We start from the raw sequence: 25,366 nt of genomic DNA on the forward strand, positions 1-25,366 counted from the left end.
ATGGGAAGATTATCTCACCAGCAACATACTGCTTCATAGCCATGCTCCAAACTAACTGCCTACAAGCTTCCCCTGACAGTTTCAGGTTCTGAATTTTAGTTATTCAGTTCTCAGTGATATGCAACCAACCTTGTTGAAAGACTTGCATTCTTCCAATTAGCTGAAATACAGCTAATAAAAGGTATTTGAGTTTCAGCTGGGAAGTTGGTGACAGGCTACATTCTCTGCAAGAATCCCATATTTCTGAAAAAACCTGCTCACCCAAAGGGTCCCAAATAGTGCCCATCTGTTGAATGAGAAGATCACATTTCTTTTCCCTAGATTAAAATCTGAGATTATAAAGTAAATTTCTAAGATTAGAACGTATATCTCTAAACTGCAGACTGCACTTCTAACATAAAAAACACAAAAAAGTCTACATAGACTTATTTACACATTGGCTATTTACAAAGTAAAAATACCTTAAATTACATGGCTAACATTTTCACATTTGGGATGTATTTTTATTTATGAAAAAGGCATCTGCAGAAATGTCTCAGTTCTGTTTAATGTATTCTTTGTGATGGTCTTAGATTTTATTGGAAGTTAGACAAAAATACTTCACCGTAATTTGTATCATTAGGCTATGAAGTCCACAGTTTATAATGATCAGTACTCACACCTCCCAGATAAAGACTCAAAAGTAAGAATTTTTGTAGTGTACTTTAGGAAATTCTCATGTCATCTGAGATAATTAACCCTCAAGCTGTAACCTGTCTGCACAGCTGCAATACAGTGTATTTGAAGGTAGAGGATGCATTTTGTTGTGATAAACAACAAAACCAGACATTATAAAATTAACATAAGCGTAGATAGTTCAAACTGATTGTCCAAGCATTTTAAAAAAACTTTCAATGCTTCCTGGTAAACTTCTCATTAATAGCACTAAGCTTTAAAGTGTTTCAATTAATTCCAGCTTTAAATAAAGGAAGGGAAAATCCATAAAGGCACATATATCAACAAGGGTCTATGTCAAAAACCTATCTGTATCACTACAACGTTATAATCTCCTTATTCATGTTGCACATCTGTTCTTTGTTTTAGCATTGCCATTCTTATTATAGATCTGGTGGTTTCCAAATTTACCATAAAAGTTCTCATTTTTTTTTTTTTTCTGTCTCATGGAGTTTTTAAAATCTACAACAATTCATGCCGAAGATGAAAAGCTGAAATATTCCCCATGACACAATACATGATCTTCACAATAAATGTGTAATGATTATATCATATTTGCATTTCAGGACATGTATAACAAATGGGCTTTAGCCTACATCATGTAGGGTTAAGATTCTTTTCAAACAAGATATTATCCAAAAGGGTGTGTTACGAATTGGTACACAATACACAGGGTGAATACAGTGGTACAAACCCCCTTTTTGCTAAAGACTAACACAAATTTCAGAGCAAGTACAAATTCCCTGGTTTCCAGCACAGTATCTCCATCTTTCATGATCACAATCTTAAGGAGGTACTGCTTAGAAATATGTAACTTTTAAAGAATAACATTAAAATGATGAAGTAGTTATTACCCTTGCTACTCACTCTGAAAAATTCACATAGATGCAGGAAAATAATTATGTTATTACTCAGCAGCACTCATTACACTACTCACTACAGACAACATTAAACTGCAAATAAAACACACAAAATGTATCAATTCTAACTTCTCTCATTTCTTCCAGGTGCCTTTTTTAGACAAAAGCACAAAATGTGCTTCCTAAATTTGTGGTAGTGTTGTAAAATCAGATGTTCAGTCACTGCCATCATCAGTGAAACTCACAAACCCAACACAAGTTTCTCCAAGTGCTACAGCCTTCTATGAAATGTAACAGGCTGGTCATCAGGTTCAAGTGACCACCTCTTCACATGCCAACTACTCTCCGTTCTTCTTCTTTGAAGTATCAACAGGCCATAGACTTTCAACAATAATGTTACATCACTCATGGAGTCCACTTGTTCAGCTTCTGCCACTGTTTCCAGAAAAGTCAGTGCATTTTCAACTACTGTACACTTGCCCTTTGATCTCCAGAAGAATTCAGTAGAATTGATAAACCCACTGTCAAATATTGAAAATATGTGTTCAAATCCCCCTCTCCCCCACCCAAGAAGCTCTTGCCCAGGTTCTGGTTGATTAAGCTGTAGCTTAAAGGATCAAAAAACCCCAAACCTTAAGAAGCACCTGTGACAAAGGAAAACACACCCCGACATATGCAAAAGCTGTGAGTTCTCTGAAAGAGAGAAAACCCCATCAGGAAAAGACTACTTCCTACCAAGTGAATAATCTGGACTTCTCCAGTGCTGACTGGAGCACCTGATAGTAACACAGGTCATGCATGTTTTCCTAGACAAATGACATTGTCTTGAAAGAAGCCAAGAGAACAGCTGGCTGATTCCTCTAGTGACTTAGCTAGAACAATGGATTTTCTGGTTTTTTATTACTGTCTCAAAGTCATAAAAAGCCATACAATCTTTTTAATCTAGCCAGGAAATCAAACAATATGAATTATACATCACGTGTGAAATTGTAGGTTTGTTTATAAATTTCACTTGAATATTAAAAATGGACTGAGCTCAACTCAACTTGCTAAATCAAATCCAATCTCTTTCTGTCATGTGCAGCATGCATTATTTCATTATTCTCATTATACTACCTTAATTCTCACTGCTTAAATACTGTAGTATTGAAAAATTAATAAAGGATAAGAAACAATCTAGAACAGACAATGCAAATTGCCTTTGTATTTTAGATCTGTTAGATCCACAGGTCAAGCTCAGTCCCCTAAACATTAAAGACTTTGTAAAATAGAAGCTTTCTTACACATATCCTTGTAACACAGATCCTTTATCAGCCTAGATTTCTTTTTAATGAACTTCCTTACTGTTACTGTTAAACTACTTCCAACAGAGGTGCTGCTATATAATTTTACTATTCCTATTTGAAATTTGTTTCAGAGTTTTCTAATAGTTAGAAATCCTTCCAATTTTCTAACCTTTATTTATTCATGGCCATTATTTTAGATTCATCTTATCCAAGGTCTACAATGTTTTCCTCCTTGGCCAGCTTTCCAGGCTCCTTGATATTCACTCCAGTGTTTTTATAAAAGGCAATCATATTGTATCACAGTTTCTGCTGTGTGATGATAAACACACCAGCCTTTGACTGTTGGTTGATGAAACAGACTTTATTACTGCAATTATCCTTGTAGCCACAACTGAATTCCTCTCTCTGAACATCAGCAAATAGAACTGCAAGCCATATTCCAGCTATCATTTCACTGCAACTTTGCAAAATGAGAATAAAGTTTCTGTATTTCCACTAAATGTCCTTCATCAATTAGATGCATCTTTCACATCCAGATCAAGCCTGATGGCTCATAATGATCCTGTGATCAGCAAGTACACAATCTTTTCCTACTCCTGCCACTGCCAGATGAATCATCAGTCTATAAAGCAAATTGATAAATGTAGTAGTAAAGTATTAAGTCATACTAGAAGCCACTTACACCAGTCTGTCTTATCAAGATGGTCTGTTTAATTCTCCTGTGCCTCCCAGCTCTGAATTTACCACTAAAGCAAAGTCAACTCCCCAGCTATTGCTTCCGATCTTACCTCTTGTTCTTAAAAAAGCATACAAGCTAGGTTCTTCATGACTAGAACTGTCCAGGAGCTTCCCAGTAAAAAAAGAGGGGTTTTTCTCTGAAAATACTGAATCGTCAAAAAGAATGTGGTCTTTATCATCTAAAACAATTCCTTCTCCCCACATTAGTATGAACAAAAGTCACACTGAAAACTAGGCAAAATTTACTTGAACCCTGCCCCTCATTATGCCAGCTTAATTTGCATGTGTGACTTCAGAATGATCATACCAAGTACCAAAGGTACATCTTCAATTGAAAGGAAGCCAGCTTCACAAGAAGAATGAAGATTTTAAGAAGTGGGAAAGCACAGAACAACAGTTCAACACATAATAGAATCATTAGGGAACAGAATACCTGCCATCTATAATTTCCAATTTGTTATTTTATGGTAATTGTTACTGCTGACATTCTGTTTTTATAAAAATACCCTTTTTGTCTCTATTTCCTAGATCTAACTAGTTTTGTCTATCAGTTTTTGACACTACTTTCTTTTCCTGTATTATAAGGCACACAACATGTTACTAGCTAGATATGGCAGTGAAAATTGATTCTCCTAAGTAATGTGCCAGCAGGTTCATTACAACATCATGTATAAGCTTCCATAGATTCTTTTTAAAAAGAAACTAAACCAAACTTTAAGAAGTTTACTGAAATTAAACATATGTTATTCTTTTCACAGATTTATTGCTTCAACAGTACATTGTAAATGGACTCCACTGTACACTCTTTTTTTGGTAGCAGTTACTGAGAAGTATAGTTTAACTGTAGTTTTCTTTAGTCAAATTAGTTGTGTCAAAACACTGGAAGAGGCTCAATGCTTTAAAACATCGAACTCATCCCAAACTCTTTTAAGTTTTGCACTGAGAAGGCACAGCGTAATTTAAACATACATAAAAAAGAGTGAAACCCTATAGTTCTTAAGATGACTCTTTCTGGAACAACTCCAGAAACCTTTATAAATAATCACTCCACTACACAGACTGTCCGATGGACTAGATGTGTGTATGCTGTTCTTTCTCTCCATAGAGACAAGTCTAATCTGTTCCAGTTTAAGGTAACTGAAGTATCTTTAATAATAATTCATTCAAAACTGCTACCATAAGGCAATTCTAAATGCTATTTTCAAATGCTTCAAACAGAAATGTAAGGAATATGAATTACAAACTCCTGAAGCTAAATGTACCATTCCTGTTGCATAGTCTAGTTTACTAAAAAATAGATGACAACCAAACCAATCTTGTCTAACTGCAGATAACTTATTCCCAAGATGTCACATGAAGACAGTTCTGTTGCCTAATGATTTGCACCACAGATACTAGTAAACCTCGATAATTTAAAATTTTGGGGGTTGAAGAGGTATGACTGGACAAAGAATGTCATCTATGATCCAGATGAAAACATAAAGAACCAGGATAGCCAACAAGAGCCCCAGCATCTTTACCAAAGATACAGAACGATGGAAATGTGGATCTCATGGAAATACCAATCATTCACATGACCTCATTTTAGTGCCATCCAACCTATACATATAAAATACACATATAAATATATCTTTATAAATAATTATCAGCAGGAACCTCATGAAATTCAGCAAGGATGAAGGCCAAATCCAGTGCCTGGGACAGATTAACCCACTGCACTGGTATGGACATCCCATTGGGTGGGTGGATGGATGGATATACAGGTGGATGGATGGGAAAGAGACCTGCTAAGACAGATCTGGTGGTCCTTGTGGGCAGTAGATTGAGCATGGAATACAACATAGGAACATACACAAATAAAAAGAAAAAAAACATAATAAAAAATATATGCAATTGTACTGCAGTGTAACATACATTCAGAAAGAAAGAAACTCTACTCAAATATATTTGTCCAAGGTATTAAACAAAATCAGTGGTGCTGCAATCCTGCATGAATAATAGAACATTTCTGTGTATACAATTTCTAAAAGATATAACAGCTTGTTCAGTACTTCCTCAGTTTAGGCTGAATAATCCCTACAACTCTGTTCTGCTGAAATCTGGGGGTTTTTTTTGGTAACCATAGCTGATCTATGCCACTGCCTACCTCAACTTCATCACCTCTTATGGAGAGGACATGTATTTGGCTGTGATGTTGTACTAAGTTGATACTGCCCTGACCTCTAAATTCTAGTCCAACTCTATTATTTACTTTTTCTCTGTTTTTATTTTAAGTTTTGAATTCCAATCTTGTTCTGTCACTGCCTTGCAATATAAATTTGGCCAACATATTTATGTTCACATATTCTTAACTATCATTCAGTTTGGGGAGTGTATATGTATATGCTGAATACTAATAATCCGAGACATTCAAAACTAGTGGCTGTATTTTAAAATTTTGGCATAAACCACAATTTAAAGCCTAACTTTCCATTACATATCTACGAAACAAACAATTGCAGTTGCATGCAAACAAACATACATGAAAAATTTTTGACAGAAGCATAAATACTCAATGTCTTTTTTTTTTTTTCTGTTACCATGTTACACAGCTAAAATTACTGTGTAAATAAACATTTTTTTTTTACTACATTGCAGCTACCCAGATTTTGAATACACATTCTCCACAGCTATACATCTATTAATCTATCAAGTGCTTAGGCTTTACATCCTTTAAACGAAGAGGGGAAAAAAGGAGAGAGGAGAGAGAGAGACTATACAATACAGAGATGATCTGGTCTTTGAGTTTGCATGACATGAAATTCCATATACACAGTTTCAAGTTCACTCAATAAAAGTACTCCACAGATATTAACTTTAAAATTGTAAGTTCAAAATTACTAATACCTAAAGATTTATACCTAGAAACTACAGACTAAGAAATGCAGACTTACCACAGACATGTTCTTCTTTCTTTTCCTTATGCAGCCTTCTGGAAGTTTATAAGGTACAGAAAGCCTGTTACTCTTAGCAAAGGTGACTTTATCTTATAAAATTTTAAAATCAAATTAGCATTTCTGATCCAAGTGCTACAAGACATTGTTGAAATGGGAAGTCAAATTAAGCATTATGTACGTGACAGTCAATTTAAAACCCATTTTCAAGGCACACTGGGTTAAAGACACACTAAAAAAATGATTTTTAAACTAACAAATTAAAAAACCTATATTGTATGCCTTTACTCCAGGTAGCTATGCAAGGATTGACTAATATCACTAAGAATAGAAACAGCTATTGGCAAGCTAGACTTCATCAATGGTGCAGCTATTAAATGTGCAGAATATGCATAACTGCACACAAGGCACACTCTGCAATCCTTAAGAAAAGAAGTATGATATTTTCAACCCTAGATGCCTAAAAGAACACAGATTTTATGGCAACCATGACTATGTCACAAAAGAAAACATCACCTATTCTGCCAACCCATAAATTACTGGTTTCTTTCTGATCCTTTCTCCCTTCACTCAGTAGCTCCTACTCTTTATCTCAGAAGGTTGAACTCATTAGTAAAACTAATTAGACTCTGGAGTTATTCTTAACTCTGAAGAATTATCTCTGAAACAGAAGCTCTGAGGAAGGGCTAAAAAGCCTTAAAGGTTGTCTGTTTATTCCAATGACATAAACTGAATTAATAAATTTGTTGCTCAGAAACCTTGCCTAACATCAAGTATTTATTAAGAATAATGACATTAAAGACCATCCTATGTCTCTTTCAAAACCACTGTGTCTATAGCAAGTATGATCATGCCCTCATACTATGGTAAGAGGGTAACCACATTATAGTTAAAATCAGAAGACACTTTCTTGATTTTAGAATGTTAAAGGGGAAGACAAATGAGGTGGTTGTTATGGAAAAATCATTTCATAGATGCAACCCTCAAAACTCTCAATCTGCTCTGGTCAATATATGCTCAATAAGGCAAGAAACAGTCCCCCACACAATCATATATTAAACAGATGTTTTACATGGTTACATGACTTCAACCCCACTGTAGGTGCATGCACCAACTGACTAATGAATAAAGACACTTCTTGCCTGTTGCCTGAAATGTTCTGGAAAGCCTTATTTTATTTTATTTTACTTCAAGAAGTATGCTGAAGCAACATGTTCAACCAAACCACACATTACTAATACAGACCAATAAAATAAACTGCAATCAAACTGAAAACCAAGATACTGTTATATTTGAACAAGCATGATACAGCCCTTTACTTGCACAATTCAAAGCAGAACTGGCATAAAAATCCATTTAAAAAATGGCCATCTAATCTGTAAATTATGTCTGTTATGTTGTTGTGAGTGATGCATGATGTTAACAATCACTTGGTTTGGCTCATCAAGTACATGCTATATTAAATGGACCACTACCACTGATTTACTACTAAAAAAAAAAAAAAAAATTCACAACCCCAACCATATCCCCTTTCCAGAATAAATAAAACAGCTTCTCTAAAGTAAGCCAGGATTTAAATAACTGTGCTCCATAAAACTTAAGTTAAAAATTCTTTACAATGAACGGGTTTAGTGATCTTCCAGATCATTTATTATATAACCACATTTCAGTATTAATTATTATTGTATAAGAAAGTTCCTTTGCATAGCTAAACATGACTAGTCCTAGAAAAAGAAACACCTATGGAAACATATCACCTATAAAAAAAAAATCCTTGCAATTAAAGACTCAGTACTTATACAGATGTGTTTCTTTAGAGCATTTTGGTGCAATATGAGTAACTTCAGCACTTCTTGTGGTAACACTGAGAATCACCCGTTTGAAGTATGAAACAAACTGTTGTACCTTTAGCTAATGAAAATGCATCAACCTCATTTCTTTAGTGCAAACCTGGATTTAATCCCATCAGAATCTGAAATGCTATTTGATGTAGGCAGAAATGTAAAAGTACACAAAGTAATAGTACACAAAGGATGAGCATAAAGCATTCTATATTGCATCCCATGCAGGAGATTTAAACAGAAAATACCAACAACTATGTATGTAACCTACGTTAGATAAAACACCTAGACTAGTACCAAAAAGACCAATACAAGGGATCCAAGTTTAAATAGCTGCATCTGTGTAAAACATTCAAATAGTGCATACCAACAAGTTACAATTGTTCAAACCTATGTGCTTTCATTGTAGCCACATAGGGATGTGGCATAGCTCCAAAACCCACCCATCATTGTCCACAGAGAAATTTAATCTCTGCTAATCCTTATTGAAATATCTATCCATGACTCCATTATTTTGGACTCCATTATAGTTTTCTTCTGAGAGAGGGGCTGAACTGTATTCAAAACCATTTAATTCAAAGCAACACTACATGAAATTCAGTTTTGTTCAAATCTACAATTTGCCAAAGCTACTAACTGTAGAAAATAGTAATACAAGAAGTGGAAATAAATTATATTTATGGCTATATAACTAAAATTCAACAAATCAAGTTAGTCCATTTATAAAATAAAGTTATCCTTAGGCTTCTTATATCTCTATCTAGAATTCATTAATCCAGAACTGGTGGCTTTAAGATAAATAAAAAAGACTCTCGCAGTTTATTAACATTTTAGATTCACATTGCTTAAAAAAATTAAAAATATATAGAAGCCATGTACTTCTATGACTCCACTCCTAACTGAAATTCATATATAAATTTTTTTCCAAACTATGTATAGTTTTTTGTTTTTAACTTCCAAGCCTAGTTTCTTCTTCCTCTTTTTGGGGAAAAAAAATATTAATTAACCTTTTCTTGCACATAGAAACTAAAGTTCTGCTACCCTCATGAAAGGAGGAACAGTATCTAATTATTTTTCAAGAACTATAATTTTAACTAACAAAAAAAAGTATTTTGGAAGGCTTTCTTCCTTTTTTTAAAAGCTAGAGCTTGATTTTATATGTGTAAGAATACAAATGGTGAGCAGAATGGAGTTTTGATATTAGCATCTTGAACCAAGTAACATCACTCTGACTGGTCACTTTTAAGCAAATTTGTCTATATGAAACAAGCAAAATATTTAGCACCCAAAATAAAATAAGAAAGGAAGGAATTATTTCCTCCCATTATTTCCAATGCAAATAATTTAGTATCAAAAAAAAAAAAAAAAAAAAAAAAAAAACCAAACAAAAAAAAACCACAAACCAAAGGCACGTATAAGAAATCTTTGTTATTATGCTTCCTTAGGTTACTACAGAAGAAACGGGTGTTCAGACAGAAAAAGGAAAACATACTAGTACTATCAGCCAGAAATGGGAAAACTAAAGTTTTTTATATGCATAATTGTATCTGGTTTAGTCTATAAACCCTCTTCTACTTTTAACTCCCGCACTTCCCTCATATGCTACTTAATAAATATTTGAGGTGAGGTTCATATATTTCATAGGGGCAAAAAAGAGATCGGGGATCTATCTAGACATAAAATCACCTAAATGACTTCCTGTCTCCTAACTTGCAACAAGTTTGTAAATTCTCATAAAATTTAAAAAATTGCCTAAAGTAGAAGTGTTTCATGCAGGGTTTACAACAGAGCATAGATCCAGACAGCTTTATGCCTAGAGAGTATTTTTAAAAACCAAATTAAGCAAAACCACAATTAAATATTAAATCCTGAGAATATGTATACAAACCTGGCTTTATAGTCCCTGCACACACCAATAATAAGAACTCACCCTTCACCCACTTTTGTATCCCAGAATAACATGCGGGCAGCCTTTTTTTTGTCCCTTATTGTGTCCCTTTTTCTTCCTGTCTCCCATCTTCAGAAGAAAAGCAAAGCACTTCATACAAGAAACCTTGGAGCAAAATTACACCTGAGTTTTCAAGGTTATAATCTGATCACCAGGCTAATCAGTGTTCTCATTGACAAAAAGGTCACTGAGAAGTTTAAACTCACCTGAAGCACAGTGTAACATTTTGTATAAAAGATGGCATTATTATAATGGTTCCAGACATGGGCACTTCCCCCAGTCAGCATCCCGTTAAGCCCCAATGGTCATAACAGGACATTTACTCTGAATCATAATTTACTGAATTTACTTAATCATAAAAAGTTGTCCCCAGATGAATTAACATCACATGCAGGAATATCTGTATTTTTCTTAACATACTGCTATCTAAATAAGATTGACCTGACTTGACCCAGTTAAACTTCTGACATCTAATGAGAACTTAAGGTAGCACAGCTGAGATCATAAAACAAGCATATGCAATTGTTGGAGGATAATCACACAGAAACTAAATCACTTCACAAGTCAGTTTTGGGCACACTTCTACATTTTTTGATGCAAAACTCATTCAGAAAATAATTCTCACTGAAGTATTCGTAGACCCAAGAAAAACATTCACAGCATGGGCTTCCAGAAAATTTTACTTCTATTCATTTACATGCAGATGCATGTATTATTATCAACTAATGTTACAATATTGATTTATCATTCTAAATACATTGTTCTACCATTAACACTAGAAATGTTCTTCATTCTTTCCCTTCCAAATAATTCTTCTTTATGCCGTTATTAGAAGCAATAGGAATAACCAAGAAGACCTGATTGACCTGGCAATGCCAGGCTAACAACAAAAGGTTAACTGAACTGCTAATGCACAACAGATGTACATCTGATTTTAAATCTAATATAGGTATTTTGGGCTATTGCTTTATAAAAGCTTGATGAACTACCATCTGGATATACAATATAATACACACATGCATGTGCTCAGCATATTTCACACCATTTCCATTACACTGCTGTTCCTTCTAAACAAGAAGCAACCAACCAACTTTCATGCTCTGTCCCTGAAGTCATCAGTGAGACACCCAGGTAAATCAATGAAAGGCACACGCTCTACAGAAGAACTTCTGAAAACATCTCATTCTCCCCCCAAATTTGAATGGCTTTGACTCATCCTACTATGGCAGCTCTCCACCACATAGCAAAGAGAGATATGAATCATTTACGTGGTACCTCTGCATGACCATCAATTTTCACAGATGGCTCCCTGAATAGCCTCACCTACCATCAACCCCACAATGATTCTCACACCTGATGCTTTCTGTTGTTTCTTCCCCATTTCCCAGCTCCCCTATTTTTATGATACATCTTGGAAATAACAGATGTTCCCGTTCTTTCCCCTGACACAATCTGTCATTAACTACCAAAAAGAATCTCCATTCTTGCAGGTCCAAGAAATTTTTTTAAAAAGAAAGACAAAGAACTGTGCTTTTGAAATAAAATTACAAGGGTTGCAAATACAGAGAACATTTGTTTCTTTTAAAAAACCTGGTTCATTTGCTATAGATGAAGCAAAAAGTCAGGGATACAAGACTTGGAGAAAATGCTAATTTCACTAACCTTACCATTTGTAAATGGGAGAGGCTCAGTGCTCTGTCTTCTCTTTTTAAAGCATTTACTGTCAAATTAGGGCGTCAAAACTTTACCAATTTAATTGAGGCAAAAATTTTACTCATTAATGGACTTACTCAGTTTTTCTGATTTACTATTTCACTTTTATATCTTGCAAAATAACCTCATTAACTTTATACTTATTAATTACTATGGGTTGAGATTTGAAGTGATTCACAACAGTCTCAATTTTTTCAAACAATGCTATTCTGGAGATAGCATATTTCTCATTTCTAATTATGGCTTGGAAATATATTGCAAAGGAAATATCTGTACCGAAAGTAAGCACTTTAGGAGAACAGCAGGCTATTATAAGCAGGATGGGAATCACAAATCAAACCTGTCTCAGGATGGAGTGATTACGTGATTATAGGACAGCTCTCAGAAGGAGAAAGGAATCATTACCACATGGTCTGAGGCATCTTGGCCCAACATCTCGCATACCATGACAGAGTGTTTAATATTAAAGGAAACAGAGATCATTACAGTTTGAATGTAGTCTCAGTCTAAATCAAAACTGATTTTCTAAACCTTTCAGCTTTACTTTAGCACTACTGTTCCTATGTTTGGAAAACGTATCCTTCCTATCAATTAGCAAGAGTTCTGAGATACAAAAAACAAAAATCCAACCAAATGATGTTTCATCCAGAAAGGCAAAGATGAAAAGCAGCAGACTGCAGCATCAGAGCTCAGGAAGGAGAAGAGAAACAAAGAGTTTTCAGTCTTTTATCTTTACACAGATCTTCATTGGTTTATGGTTCTTAATGACAGTAATTAAACATTTAAAGGGATAACATCCCCAGTACTCCTTTTCTTTATGACAAAATAAAAATGAACCATATTTAGCAGTTCTGTTTCTAATTAACTTGCTGTTCAAGTAGCATAAAGCAATGCTTGTTAATAGTGCTTTGCTTGTATATATATGCTGGTTATTCCAGCTGGCCATAGTCACTTTCTTGATTTTAATTTTCTCTGGCTTCTCTACTGTGTTTTCAGTTGTGCTTCATTAGATGCTCAAGGTGAGATTATAATTAAGAGATTTTAATAAAACTGAGAGAATAAGAAAAATAGCAGATAAATCTGTGCTGGAGGAAGATGCATCTGTGCCTAAACACACCAAATTGATCTCATGTAAACAGCTTGTTTTGCCCTGTTGGAAACCAGACTCCCTAGAAGCCTGGCTGCTCTCCTCCCTCCCACATTCCACTACCATGTAAATCCAGGAGGAATGACCCGGCTCGCATTCAACACATACACTGAAAGTATGGGTATTCTGCCAGGAGCACTACCACACTTCATTGGTTCCTCTATCTTATGCAGGGGTGGGAAGCTGAAACTTTAGTCCAACACCTTATTTTCCCAGGGGTGCTTCTGTTTATTCTGCGAAAAACCCATAGAGCAAAGCTGCTTTCTGTTCAGGGCTGACATTTCCATGCATGCCCTACTTGGTCCACCCATTTCTACTGACGATAAATTTTATATTACTCATGTAAATATGTTTAAAACACAAATAACGTATAAGTTAAAGTCAACAAAACACAGCTTGGTGAACCTGTGACCTCTCAGTGAGGGATACTCACAGAGTATCCTCATTCACATATTTGCTTCTGTCCCTCTCAGCAAAGTTTCTTTAGCCAACTTGCATTGTAACAGTAGGCAGACTGTGCACTAAGAAATAGTTTAGCATTGTAAATAGGTAACTGAAAGAGCTTCCAAAAACCCCACCTGTGAGATCCCACATCCTTCTGTCTTGAGTTTGCCCTTGTTTTTAAATAGAGGGGATCTAAAGACATGCTTTATTGCTTGTATTTGTCCTCTCTTTCATTTAAGGATCCCACGAAGCTGGGCATATGGGAGGAGGGAGTGTGTACTTCATTTCATCCTGGCAGCCTTTAAGGATAATCCTATTTAATTTTATAATCCTCCTTCAGCAATGTCTAACTTTAGCTTCTATGTATCAAATGGACCATAAATATTGCTAATAATCTGTCTTCTTTCCCCTTTTATGAAAAACTGATGCTAATCTCTGTTTTTGAATGTTTACACTCAGTACAAAAGAAGCTGTAATTGTTTCCAATTTCTTTTGGAAAAGTATTTGGGGTGGCAGTTACTCAATACCAACTTATAACTGCAACACCAATGAAGTGGGGAAGAAGGGGTACTGGTTTTGGTTGACAAGAGGCTTGATATTTAACCCATTGCAGGCTTGTATGTTGGTACTGTGTGGTCCAGGATGTGTAATGGGGTAGCTGGTCTCCAGCTTCATCGAAGCAAGAAATCTATTAAGAAGTTTCAGAGGCTTACACCAGGAGCTCACAACCTGTAATTGCAGAGTTTCCCAGGGCAATTTATGAAGCTCATGAGTTGCTCTTGACTACCTGTTCCAAGAGCCCCACAAAAGCAGGGATGCTCACAAAAGCAAGGATTTACCTTGCATGTGCACTGCACAGCAAATGTCAGGCTCACTACTCACACCCAATGCAAACAACCTATGCGTTCCAAATCAGTCTGCCCTAGGACAAGAAAGGAGTTGTAGCACATTAAGTACTGCACTGCCACTGAAAGAAGCTATACAACCAAAAGGTTCAGTACAGCTCTCCAAAACTGTCCAAGATGTCTAAATATTCAAGTATATTTGACATGTCAGACACTACTCTCATTACAGGAATTGCTAGGAAGTGTAACTAAGATCTATGTTAATTGGGAGTCTTGCCATATAAAAATGTTGAAAGAGTCTGGTTAAAATCCTTCTCTAGGAGGAAAGATGTCAAAATAAGGATTCAGCCTTTTCTCACTTCCTCAAAAGTGACTGTGGGCAGAATTTTAGGAATACAGAAAATATTTTTTTATTACTATTGTTCTATTACAATGTCATTCTGCTTGTTCTGAAACAACCTGTAAAGTTAGACTATCCTCAATTGATAGGTACAAAATAAAAAATTCTATTTTTGTAGAAGCTCTATTATGTGTCTTGGATTTAAAGTTCATGTAAATTTAGAAATCCTAAAAAATCTAAAATATTTTGAATACATCATGTGTCATTCCCCTACTATAACTTAATAGCACTAATCTTCAAAACACATTTGGTGTCAGAAACCAAAAAATCATACATTCCTGTAAAGGCACTTCAGGTTTCTTTCAGATCTTACTAAAATATCATTCAAGCATTCCATTAGCCCAAGAAGGCACATAGTTATTTTCGCATCTGAATATACTCCAGTTTTATTGTAAAAGCAGGACATTACCACTGGAAGTATTTGTTAAAATGTTGCTGCCCAATGATAACTGGCACATCTCTGCATGACACAGAACTATTGACATCCAGTCTTTTGCTGAAGCTGGCAGCATTGCTTTGGATAGTGCTCTTTAAACGTATGCATGACAGCTGGAGTAAATCTGCGACTACTTGCCAATAAACTATTGATCAGATTTTTAAATACCTGCTTGTTAACGGCAATGAGGCCCACTAGAAACACCATACACTTCTCCAGAGAGAGCTCTTCATTGGATCAGAGATGTGTTAAGACTTGTTCTCGCCCAAATCACTGAGAAAATGCACATTAAATTTCATTGCAAGTAGTATTTGACACTGACTCTTCAGGGATTTAGAGAACAATAAATATGCTATTGACCATTTCACGTTCTTAAGATCCATTGAAAATACAGCACCACACCGATGAATTTCAAAGCTTCTCTCTAGCAAATTAACACAGCTGGCAATGCTGTCTGTTTAGGCAGATCTCCACACATGTTCTTAGACAATCTACTGAGTGCTGTGATGAACAGCAGAGCTGTATGGAGCTGCATTCTCCTGTCCATCCCCTGTGTATACATTTGCTCCTATTTGCACTTCCTAACAGTTTAAACATATCCCATTGCTTTAGGTCTAAGAAGACATTCAAATCCTTCCTCTACCTAGCTGTTCTATTTATGGTAGACTGATTCAGTTAAAAACAAAGAGACAATGAAATAGTGGGAAAACCCCTGCGGGTCACCACATAGCCATGGAGTACTACCTAAGCAATTCAGTGCTGAGAAAAAAAAAAGACATTGAAGGCCTCTCTTTCTGAAATGAAAGGAGTAGGGGATAAAGCACACATTTGCCATGTTTACAGGTCTCTCTGGGGAAGTGCAGTGGGACTACTTAATCTTCCATGCTACCAGCAGAGCAGATCATTGGTAAAGAACCAGTAGGCAGATTTCTTAAACCTAAGTCCGCAGTAAGTTTCTCCTATAGTATACTCTAAAAGCACTACCAGTTTTCAGTTATATGTATTTCCAGTTACAAACAAAAGTGTTCAACATTTGACATGCTTTCTTTTCTTATTTCAAAAATCATAGGAAAACACAAGCAAGTGGAAGATATGACCATTTAAATAATTAATAGTCCAGCTCTGCAATTCATCACTTTCAGAAGAGCAGACTCATTAGCATCAGCAGAACTGCTTACATCCGCATATTTGCCTAACGATGAACAAGTAGGCAGTCAGCATACAGACAGAGAATTGTTGGAAACCTTTCCTTATTAATCTTCCCACAGCACCAGTGCAGAATCCCAAAATGTACTCAGAGAAAACCTCTTTAAGCTACAAAAGGATGTAAGAATCCACGAGTATTTTACCAGGGAGTTGGATAGGACTGTCACCATCAATCATGTGAATTCTGAGATTACACCAGAGTCATGGTGATGGAGTTCCTAGACGGCCCATGCATATCTCCAGTCTTTGATTAGAAAGTAATCCACTGAGTTATGTTTCCTTGACTCGTCAAGATAGGTTACCAAATGAAGCCAGTGCTGACAGTCAGAATTTGGTTAGTAATTATCTGGGAGTACAGCTTCATTTTTCACTTGTGTATTCACATCATTAACTTGGTATGTTATGAACCCTGTTATTATCACCCCTCCATACTGGGTTTTGATGAACAGCTCAAGAAAAATCACACTACTGAAGCTCTCAAGAACTGTGAAATAAGAAATGCCGGAAAGCTTTAATGTCGTGCTGTACATTTCAGGCTTTACCTAACTGCAGCCAGTGAACTGTTCAAAGAGTATCTAATCCCACTTCAAGGGGATAAGGTGCCTAACATCTGCAACAATATTCTTCTTTCTGCTTATAGAAGGAGGAGTTAAAACTTCCATATAGACTTTTTTTCAATTTTCTGAATTTCACTGGCATGTCAAGTCTCTTCATGACTTGAGAAGCTGGAACCAACACCAACATCCTAACTCAGATGGCACAGCAATTTCATGCAAGGCCTTTTTTTTCAATTTATTGAAGATTGGTATCTTTTCACAAAAACTAGCCCTACAGCATCAGCCCACACACCTGTACTGCCATGTATAAACCTCCCCTGCACATGATGGCCAAACCTTTTCTATTGGCCTTTACATTTCTTCACTCTTCCTTCTGTGTGGCAAAATCATTGTTGTCTGTCAGACTACTGTTACTTTTGTCAGTGAATAAAGAGATTCACTAAAAGACTACTACCTAAAGAGCAGAATGGTAGACGTTTTGTTGTTAGACAGACAGAGGTGCTGTATTTCACACCGAAAAGAAAAATTGATGAGTGGAATCTAAGTGGCATATTAAGGGATTTACAGCCCACTTGTCTGGTTTTCCAAAGTGTATGCAGCCTAGTAATCCTAACCCAAAGTCTGGAAGGCTTTGGAATGAGAATATATCCAAGACATTCATGCCGTATTCTCTCTGAAATTTCTTTATATTTAAAATGAAAAAATAAATTGTAATTGAAGTAACTACAATACAATATTTGTAGGTTCAATTTTCAATGGATTTTTACATCTTAAAATGTAGTTTGAAATATTGCTTGTCTCTCTTTGCAGGGCAAGCCTAGAGGAAACAGGGTGGAATATGCAATGTATGTATGTTGTTTTTTCAAGACTCTTGGAAACAGAGCAACTTACATATGTAATAGAGCCCAAGCAATGACTGAATAAAGAATGACAAATAACTTAAGATTTGCTATGACAACTCTGACATAATAGCACTGTGCCATTGTTTTTAACTCTGTGCCTGACGCATGAACACGGTCAGGAAGTAACATTTGCTTAACTGTTTCACTGCAAACAAGACTATGCAGTTGAGGATCATGACAACACCAGTCAACATCAACAAGTTTTCAATTTTATTTGAGATACATAGAATAGTTTATATTTCAGCTGCAGCTTTCTGAATGGGGAACATGATCTGGGCACATGCATGTTTAGACGGCCGGTAGTCTGGGGGAAGCTGGTACTCCTAGGAAAAGTCTGACTGAATCAAAAATTACTAATGGGCCTCCTAGGGAACTGGGGTCTTCTAAAACAGTGATTTTCAATTTATAAACCAAGTCAAAGGAATTACAGATACGCAATGATGTACATCACTTTTAAGCAAACATTTGTGATAATTATCTCTACCAATTTCTTTGCAGAGATTTTCTCTAACCTAATTTTATCCATATGCAATTGTGTAAGGAAGCAAAATTCTATCAAGGAGTACGGAAGTCAAATGCCTTTCCAGAACATAAAAATCCTTTACCTGATTGATTTCAAACCACCTTCAGTTCCCTTTCAGTATTTTTCTCCACAATTAATTCTGCTACCTTGCATTGGAAAATCTGACAGAAAGTCAATAATTAGATGCCAAGCACTTAGACTTGTGTGAAACCTGGTGGTTTCACGATTGCAGGCAAATATTTTATTTGGTGTCAATCCACATATGTTCCCTCTCCACCATTTTCAGTTTGGGTTTTGGCTTTTGAATAAGCCCAAACAGGCAAATGAATAAGCAGTCAAAATTTCGACATTTTACCTGGTTTCACTTCATGACCATGCAAATAAAAACCAGGCAGGCATATCTTAATGCATCAGAAACGGAACAAGTTAGATATTCAGATTTGAAAAGAAATACAAGAAAACATCTATCATGTGATTGTGGTGATGTACACCCATCTAGCCACTAAAAAAACCCAGGGTCATGATGATGTTAACTCTCCTTAGCACCATTACTGTTCACATTCTATATTCTGTAAAGCGCTGCAGGTGGGTGAATTTATGATGCTATATAAAGGCCCAAAATGATAACAATAGCAGTAATGATTGTTTTTGTTTTAAATCCTGCCAGCATTTTACATCATCCCAGCTGCTTTGTGCTCTTTCCATCCATCCCCAATTATCTTGGGATTGCAGCTCACTGGATCACCACTGCTGTCAGTGTGCCCAATTCTGGTCTTTATCTGGTAAAAATCACAACTGATCCAACAGAAGTCACAGCAGGTAAAATTTGATTTAAATAAGGGAGGTATGACACAGAAGTAGTAATCATTCAAAAAGTCTGACTGTATTAACATTTCTGCTGAGAACATACTCATTGTGTACTTCTATGGAGGAACTGAAAGGAAAGAAGGGTGTGGAGTCCCAAATCCAAGTAACTACAGGTACCACATGTGGGAAGTTGTGAGGTAGAGAAAAAAGGACAAAGGGATGAGAGGAATGGAAGATAAGGAATAATGAAGATGAGAAAGCAGACGTAAAACATTGGTAGAAGCAGGAAAGAACAGTCAGAAAACTGAGGTATAAAAGATAAGAAAGAACACAGATGAGAAAGATAACTTTAGAATATAGGACAGGAATGAAGAACAAATGGATTACAGATGGACTGGAGGAGAGATGATGATACAGGGAAAAGGAAGGAGAATGAGCATGGAGGTAAATAATTACAGGCACACACTGAAGACCAAGATAAAACTAGGGATGGAGACAAGAAAAGTTGAAGGAAGAATGGCACAGGAATAAAAAAGAGATCCAAAAAAGAAAGGTATGGGACTGTGAGACAGAAGCGTATCTGGAAATGGGACAAAGAACATAAAAACTTTACAGGATAAAGGCAGAAGTAAGGTTTGAGAAAAATTATGAGTGGGATAATAAAAGTATGAATGGCAAAACAGCTAAAAATAAGGCTAAGTACAGAAGTAGGATGCAAGAGGATATGAAAGGAAGAAGACCTCCAAAAAGGGATGGGAGTGAACAACAGCAGATGAAGGTGACACTCGGTTGGAGGCCTTGGTGCTACCCCTGCATGCAAAGTCATCTTACCAATCCACCACAGGTGCTGAAGGAGGCGAAGGAGCCCGGGTAGCGGAGGACAGCACCACTGTAGTAACAAGCTCTCTCAGGTTGCGACTGTGCAGCACCAGGTGGGCTTTTGCCCTCACCCCCAAGCCGCTCTTCCACGGCAAAGCCAGGAGCCAGGAAGCGGCTGTCCCTCTTGAGCAGCAGGTAGAGCTCCCGAGCAAAGGCTGGGATCCTCAGCAGCACCTCATCTCCGTCCTCTGCTGGAGGTGGTGGCGGTGGGGATGGTGGTGGTGGCAACTGAGAGGCAGCACCAGACCCCTGGGGCAGGGGGGACCAGTGGTAAAACTCCTGAGACTCATACTCATCCTCAGTGTCCTCTTCCTCTGCCGCCTCGCCCACAGCCTGTGCCTGCCCCTCCACCGAGGAGGAGACTGAACGCACCTCCCGGGAGCTGCCAGCCACTGGGCTAGGTGTGACGGGGGCACTGAAGGTGCTGCTCCGGTTCCCACAGCTCGGGTCGGCGCTGCAGCCCCCCCCCCCACCGCTGCCACCCGCCGGCTCCTGCTGGCCCCTGCTCCACAGCGCGGGGAAGACGATCTCCCACTCCTCAGTTTCTTCTGAAGCGTGGAGACCTGCGGGAAGGCCAGCAGATGCTTTAAATGAGTGGAGCAGCAAGCAGCAGACAGTGCCTGCCAGAAACCTACTCCATGCCCCACTACGACACGCTTCTTCTGGCTCCCAGCCCACCCAGCATACCACCCAAAATACAGCGGGGCCCATTTGGCCCTTTCATCCTGCCCTTGGACACGGCAGGCGGGCCAGCCCCTAGATGTCCCTGTGCCTCTTCAGGGCTCTGAGACGCACCACGGTCCTGGCAAAGGCTGAGCAGGAGCTGGAGGAGCTCAAGCCGGGCAGAAGCTGTGTTTGTACCAGTAGCTAGGGATGTTCTTCTTCATGACCACCTCCTCCACGCAAAGAGAGTTGCACAAACCTTTCATCATTTAGGCAAAGTGGCAACTTTTTCATACGGCTAAAAAAGAAGTGTCATTCTAGCAGGGAAAACCTGAACAAAAAACATTTGGAAATTTCAACCCCGTTCTCGGCATGTTTTGCAAGACCCACTATGATTTCAAAAAGTGCAGCCAAATGCACACACACCCCATGGCCACACATTTGCAAATGCATGTGCGAGTGGCTGATGCATGCACATGCTGCATCGTCGTTATCATTACAATCAAACGGAATCATAATCACTAATTAATGATGTGTATTACACACACCACTCCACAACTTAACCAAAACTCCCAGCATACCAGCATTATGTTTGCACACACACGACTACACACATCGTCCACCAGCCTGAGACAGAAGACAGTTTTATTTACGCATTTTTCCAGCACACGCTAGGAACAGCACTGCCGGGGTGACACGGCTGCGTAAGAAAATTAGTCTCTCGCCCAGGCGAGAGCCTTGCAGTGCGCCCTCACAGCGGAGGCGCGCAGCGTCTGATCACCCATCGGTACCGGGGGACGGGCAGAGCTGCTGCGGCGCTTTACAGCGGGCAGGTACCGGCTACCGGCAGCCGGCGGGGCACGGAGGCCGCCCGAGGCTCGGCCCCGTCCCGCGGAAGGCGCGCACTTACCTGCGGCGAGCCCGCTTGACAGCACGCACAGCTGGTAGAAAACGCAGCAGACGCGGCTCAGGCGCATCCTCCCGCCCATCCCCATCGGCTCCGCGCCCGCGGCGGGCAGGACCGGGAGGGCCGGGCCGGGAGCGCCGCGGAGCGCAGCCACCTGGACGCCCGCGGAGAAACCGCAGGCGAGCGCGTCCCGCCGGGGCGGCCGGGCAGCACCGGCAGCGCTGGAGGAGGAGCGCACGGCGGGGCCGCGGGCGCGGGCGGGCAGGCAGGCAGGAGCGCGGCCCCTGCGCGCACACAGCGCCCGGCGGCGGGCGGGCAGCTGCGCCCCGGCGGCAGCGACCGCGCTGCCCCCGCCCGCCGCTCGCCCCCACGGGGCGGGACGCGCCGGGACCCGGCCCGGCCGGCCCCGGCCCCGGCCCCGCCCCGCCCCGCCCGGGCGGGCACCCGGCGCGGCCCCCCCCTTCCCTCCGCACACACCCCCCCCACACCACGTTACCGCCGCCGCCGGCGTGGGCCGGCGCCCGGGGGGGCTCCGCGGGCAGCCGCGTCCCGGCCGCGCCCCGCGGGCACCTTGCGCGGGCGTGGCCCCCGGGAGTCCGCGCTTCGCACCCCCGCCCGCCCCGCCTGCCCTGCCGCGCCGGGCGCGCACCGCCTGCGAGCCGGCAGCGGGAAGGGCTCCTCGTCCCCGCCGCCAGCAGCGCGGGCTGCGCAGCCTTCGCCTCCGGCTCGGGGAGCGGCGGAGACGGGCCGTTGCTGCCTGGTTTTGTGTAATTTGATGCTAAACTCCTTTTGCCCCCACTACGCGGCTCTCCGTGGAAACCCATCACTTTCCACCCCAGCCCCTGTCAGGGGAGGAGTGAGTAAGTGAGGAGTCGAGCGAAAGCTTTAAATGCCCATCTAACATCAGCACAAACTGCAGAAGCAACAGGTAAACGCCTCCCTCTGAAAGCCTGACTGCTCGTCATAACTTCTGCTGCTTTACCCACTGTTGGCGGTTTCAAAGGTGACTGCTGTGCCTCGGGGGAAAGCAGAGCAATCTCGTGAGGAGGAAAGCCGTTAAGGGTAAGCTACGCAGCTGCAAGAATTCTTAAAAGTTAGTTGTATAAAATGAAAAGTAAAACAAACAAAAATCACATGTTAAGGCTCCAAATAAAAAACACGTTTAGACTCTACAGAAGCCAAATGCAGATGGGGTTTGCTCTCTGCTGTGTGCAGTAGCTGCTTGAAACGTATGCTGCATGGGTATGTAGTCTCCACTACCTCTAACCAGTATTTTTGATTAGTCATTTGGTTTTATAGGAAAAAAGTTGCCATACAGCAGTCTTTTTTTTTTTTTTTTTTTTTTTTTTTTTTTTTTTTATTTCGGCGTCTGAGCCAACTTTAAGCAAAATCAGAGGGACTTAGTGGAAACAAGATGACAAACTTGCATCTGACAGTTTAGGAAGAGGGGAGTTTTCCAGAGGCTGCAAACTAGTATTTGCCTGATAATTAGGTTACCTTAAAAACACATTTAAAGTGGATCTTTGATTCCCAAGTAAATAACATACATGATAATTTACAGTGGAGTTAGTTAATAGGCCCAATACTGCAGCCTTTCCACAGCCAAAACTCTCCTTAAAACAGATGAGGAAATTCTGTAAGATGTGGTTTATAAGCTACTGTGCAAATACTAGCTAAAAATTATGAGAGTATTTTCTTAAATCAGAATATATAGGCAAGATGCAAAAATACACAAAGTCTTTACTTACAGTGGATATAGTTATATCCCAAAAGATACAAATAGACAAACAGCAGGGATAAGGAAAAAAGACAGGATTCTGTGCATTTGCTTGTTTTAAAACCGTGAATTGCTGTAACTCTTTTCAGTCTGCTGAAGTTTAGTTAGGCCCTTTGGACCAAATTCTGCTTCTCTTATTCATATGTGTAATCTTACTAAAAAGACAAACTTCTTTTGTCAGTAAGGTAAGCAGAATTTGGCCTTTTCAACACCAGCTGCAGGGGGTAAAGAGTCTGTAAGAAGCCAATTGAGATAGACTTTAATGTGTGTGACTTTATCACCAGCCAAAAAAATAGGAACATTTCCAGTAAGTCTCCACATACGAATACAAGGCAAGCTAAAGTCAACATGGAGCTGCAACAAATTTCTTTAGCTCATTTATTGTTTTGTTTTTATCGTTTCAATAGTTAAAGTAAAAATATAGGGGGAAGTTCTACTGTGTTTAACTTTGGGGAAAGTGCACTATAAAATAGAGCTCCTACTGGTGTTCATTAGTTTTAACAAAGAGTCTGGTCATAGGTTAATACTGGTAGACGGTATTGTAGCCCACCACATGCTAACTGTCGTCACTGTGGAACTAGTGCAGAGGAGTCTATGTTTAAAAGAATAAGAATTAAACGAACAAAACAATGCTTTCATACTGCAGTTATTTTGCAGAGAGAATAATATTGTATCCACATGTACAGTACAAAAGGCTTTATTCTCTTAATCACAGAGCCACCAAAACTCTTTGCAAAATAGTTTTTATTTTACCAAACATATTGCACACGGGCTAGTATTAACTATGGCTTCATAAAATTGGAGGAAATAATATCTTCAAACTCAATGTAGAGCAAAATGAAAAGAAACATTTGGTTTGCTCCAGTAGATTCTTAAAACTGTATCTCTTATCTGAAAGGCCTAAGCCTTTCAACTCGTGCAGAATCACAAATGCATAAAGTAAAGAATGTGTTAATCTGTGAGGTATAATAATGATCCAGACCATCATACTGACATGAGGAAAAAAATATAGAGAATGAAGTAAAGAACGTATCTGCATCAGTCTTTCCTGACTGAGATAAATCAGACTAATTTTGTTGAAATCAATAGAGATTTGGCAATTTCGTCCCTTTTAGTCCTCCGTGATGCTAAATTTGCAGAATTGTGCTGTCGGTCCCTTCAGGGCTGGCAGGGCAAGGGTTCTCTCTGGCCTTACCACAGTCAGACTTCTTGTTTCTTCAGTGCACATTCATGATAGTGCCCCAATCACTGGTGATGTACCAGAGACATCTCAAGCCATCTTTTGAAGACGTGGATATTGTTCTTCAATTTACACACCTTTCACCACTGTGGTTTTATTTAAATCTGTGCTGCAGTTACTGTCGTACATTACATGAGCAAGGGCAGGATTTTCTTCCCATCTTATAGTGAACCTGTTTCAGTGACTTAATTCTGGGGATTAAGATAAGTATGGACAAATCATACTATTGAATTCAAAATGTCAGCTTCTAGCAATACAGACACCACCATCAGTCAGGGACTTTCCTTGGTTTATTTTTCTCTTTACTTAATCATCTAATTGTAAAAGCTATCAAGTTTATACATACAAAAGTGATATAAAATTACCTCATCTTTGCAATATATACAAGATTGCCTAAAGTAATTGTTACCAAAAAACCCCAAACCTTTAAGTCTCTTTACAGGGAAATAGTTGTTAATTATTTGTGCATATGCTTTTTATATATCTGATTGATGATTTCACTGATACTTTTAAAATCTCTGAGTCCATTTGTTTCAAATTTTTACTACTTAACAAAATATACTGGATGAATGGAAAAAATCTACTCTGTTTTGAATGGTG

The 25,366-nt window shown here is 38.9% G+C and overlaps 1 protein-coding gene across 2 annotated transcripts in view; it reads right to left on the reverse strand.

The window, feature by feature from the left end:
- The window catches only part of ADAMTS19 (ADAM metallopeptidase with thrombospondin type 1 motif 19), a 149,045-nt gene extending 126,992 nt beyond the window's left edge, over positions 1-22,053 (reverse strand). For both annotated transcript variants that reach the window (XM_042788085.1, XM_033005592.2), the window contains exons 1-2: positions 21,753-22,053; positions 20,132-20,742 (exon numbers count right to left, since the gene is read on the reverse strand). In XM_042788085.1, coding sequence (XP_042644019.1) covers positions 20,132-20,742; positions 21,753-21,837 — 696 coding nt within the window. In that variant the 5' untranslated portion in view covers positions 21,838-22,053. The remainder of the gene's footprint in view (positions 1-20,131; positions 20,743-21,752) is intronic.
- Between the last annotated feature and the right edge of the window lie 3,313 nt (positions 22,054-25,366).

Source organism: Tyto alba, unplaced genomic scaffold (assembly GCF_018691265.1).
Source record: "Tyto alba isolate M040663 unplaced genomic scaffold, T.alba_DEE_v4.0 Super-Scaffold_13, whole genome shotgun sequence".
Lineage (NCBI taxonomy): Eukaryota > Metazoa > Chordata > Aves > Strigiformes > Tytonidae > Tyto > Tyto alba.